The sequence below is a fragment of the Solanum tuberosum genome, unplaced genomic scaffold (genome assembly GCF_000226075.1).
Source record: "Solanum tuberosum cultivar DM 1-3 516 R44 unplaced genomic scaffold, SolTub_3.0 scf00033, whole genome shotgun sequence".
Classification (NCBI taxonomy): Eukaryota; Viridiplantae; Streptophyta; class Magnoliopsida; order Solanales; family Solanaceae; genus Solanum; species Solanum tuberosum.
The window spans coordinates 1,554,385-1,556,563 of NW_006238959.1; the positions used below are offsets into that span (position 1 = coordinate 1,554,385).

Sequence of the window (2,179 nt, forward strand, 5' to 3'; positions counted from 1 at the left end):
AAAGAGGATGATTGTCAAAAGCCCATCTCTCTATACACTCATGAAACCAGGAGGTGTTCATGGCTGAAACGAACACAACTATAAGAACTATAAACGGTAAAGGGTTGATTGTGTGACATATGGTTATCTAGGTATACACCAAATCTTGACGGTTCAAAGATATCAAATATACCGATTGACCGAGTATATCCGACATATGTTCACTATGAAAAGTTCAAAGGGAAACCTACTTATCCAGATGCAATTAATTATTGCTTGTAAAGTACACAAACTTGTCCGTTTCTTTGTCTTGGAGTCATTCCCCATTCATGCGGGGGGATTGTTGGATTTTAAAAGGTGTGAATGGAAAATGAAGAGTTTCGACTTTTATGAAGAGCTGTGACTTTTATGAAAAGTTGCGACTTTTACGAAGAGTTGTGACTTTTATGAAAAGTGTGAATTCTATGAAAAATTGTGACTTTTATGAAAGGTTGTGACCTTTGCGAATGATTGTGACTTTTCCGAAGGGTTGTGACTTTTTCGGTAAGGCACAATAAGCACCATTTCACACTACCCTTTGTTGTCTATAAATAGAGAGTTTCCTCTTACTTTTCAACAAGGAAAGAACCAATTTTCTGGATTTCTTCTACTACTACTAAATCTAGTATTCTAAGTGTATTTTACTGTTGTTGAGTGGTTCGCTGACACAGTGGTTTTAGGTACCGATACATCGGTGAGTAAGATCGTTCTATCCTGGGAGGATATATTCCATTAACCTCGGGTACTTGAGGGGAATAATTTCCTTAAGGGGATACCGTGCATTCAGTGGGCTCGATTTTCTTCTTTAAGAAATTTTTTTTGTATATTGTTTCTAATATGTTTCTGATTCTATTTTCTCTACTGGTTTAAATTTTCTAGTTTTGAAAATACTCCTTAAACTTTATTTTTCTTATCAAGTTCTTCAAAGTTTTTGTTCTAAGTACCTTAGGAATACAGGATGAATAACACGGTTTTGGAAAGAACATGCCATGGTCCCCAAAAATCATAGTAAACTAACTGAATAGATGACTATAATACCTCATAAATATGAAGTTAAGATCAGACCATACATATCAGAATCTAAGGAATTTAGTGGTTAAAGAGTGCAAGAAATTGATTTTTACGGAAGTCATTTACGAGCTGTAATAGAAACCACATATTGTAGATGATGCTCGTGAATCAACTTTTGAGATTTGGATTGTAACTTGAATTTTACAGGTCCAATCTACGGGTCGTGAATCAAACCATGGACCTAGATTGAGCTCTTGGAATAAATTCGAGCAACATGACTTTTAGCCTGCTTTTCACGGACTCAAACCATGGATCATAGAATTGATCTCGTAGATGGAACATCATAAACTTAAAATTGTAGCTGATTTCTACGGATGGGAAGAATGTGTATTTTTTAAGTTGGAGGAGAAATTGATCTTTAAAGCAAACTTGGGGGATGATATGATATGCACCCATAAGAGACATAACCACATGAGTATATTAGGAACCCCTAGCATTATATTAGAGAATTTTAAGTAGAATTTTCTTTTAAATTTGTTACTTATGGATTCTTTACCCTTCTAGTGTATTGTTTCCCCTCTATACCAATAGAAATTTAGTGAACATTATCCACATATTTTTTGGTGTAAAGTGAAATTCCTCAAAGACACATCTGAATAACCTTTTTATCAAGAAGAAATGTCATTTTAAAAATTGTTTATGTAGTAAAGTAAATACTATCTCTAGGAAGACAGAGAAAATTTCAAATTCAAATATAGAGATATGTAATCAAACTAAAATATTGAATTCATTAAGGATAGTGGGAGATCTTACCTAAAATTTCAAGAACATCAAAAAGAAGGGTATGCAACTTCTTGATCACTGTGATAAAAAACACACAAAAGCTAATGAGATTTAGTTTTCGATAAGTTCATTTGGTCTTTAGTTTTCCTAAAATTCTTGAGGACATATTTCGCAAAAGAAATCGATATACCTTGAATATTAAAGAAAAAAATGAAAGATGATAAAACTCACCAATGCTGAAGTAAATTCTTTCATACTTTGTCTTAACCATTTGTGAGTCATTAACTACATTCTCCACATCATTGGCATTTGGTCTTCTTTGGAGACTCCGTGTAGTTAACTTGATAGGAACACCTTAACTAAGGGG

The 2,179-nt window shown here is 33.6% G+C and overlaps 1 protein-coding gene across 1 annotated transcript in view; it reads right to left on the reverse strand.

The window, feature by feature from the left end:
• The window catches only part of LOC102600311 (uncharacterized), a 47,100-nt gene that overhangs the window by 27,030 nt on the left and 17,891 nt on the right, over nt 1–2,179 (reverse strand). The window contains exons 4-5 of the mRNA XM_006342228.2: nt 2,044–2,166; nt 1,843–1,890 (exon numbers count right to left, since the gene is read on the reverse strand). Of these exons, the coding sequence (XP_006342290.2) occupies nt 1,843–1,890; nt 2,044–2,166 (171 nt within the window). The remainder of the gene's footprint in view (nt 1–1,842; nt 1,891–2,043; nt 2,167–2,179) is intronic.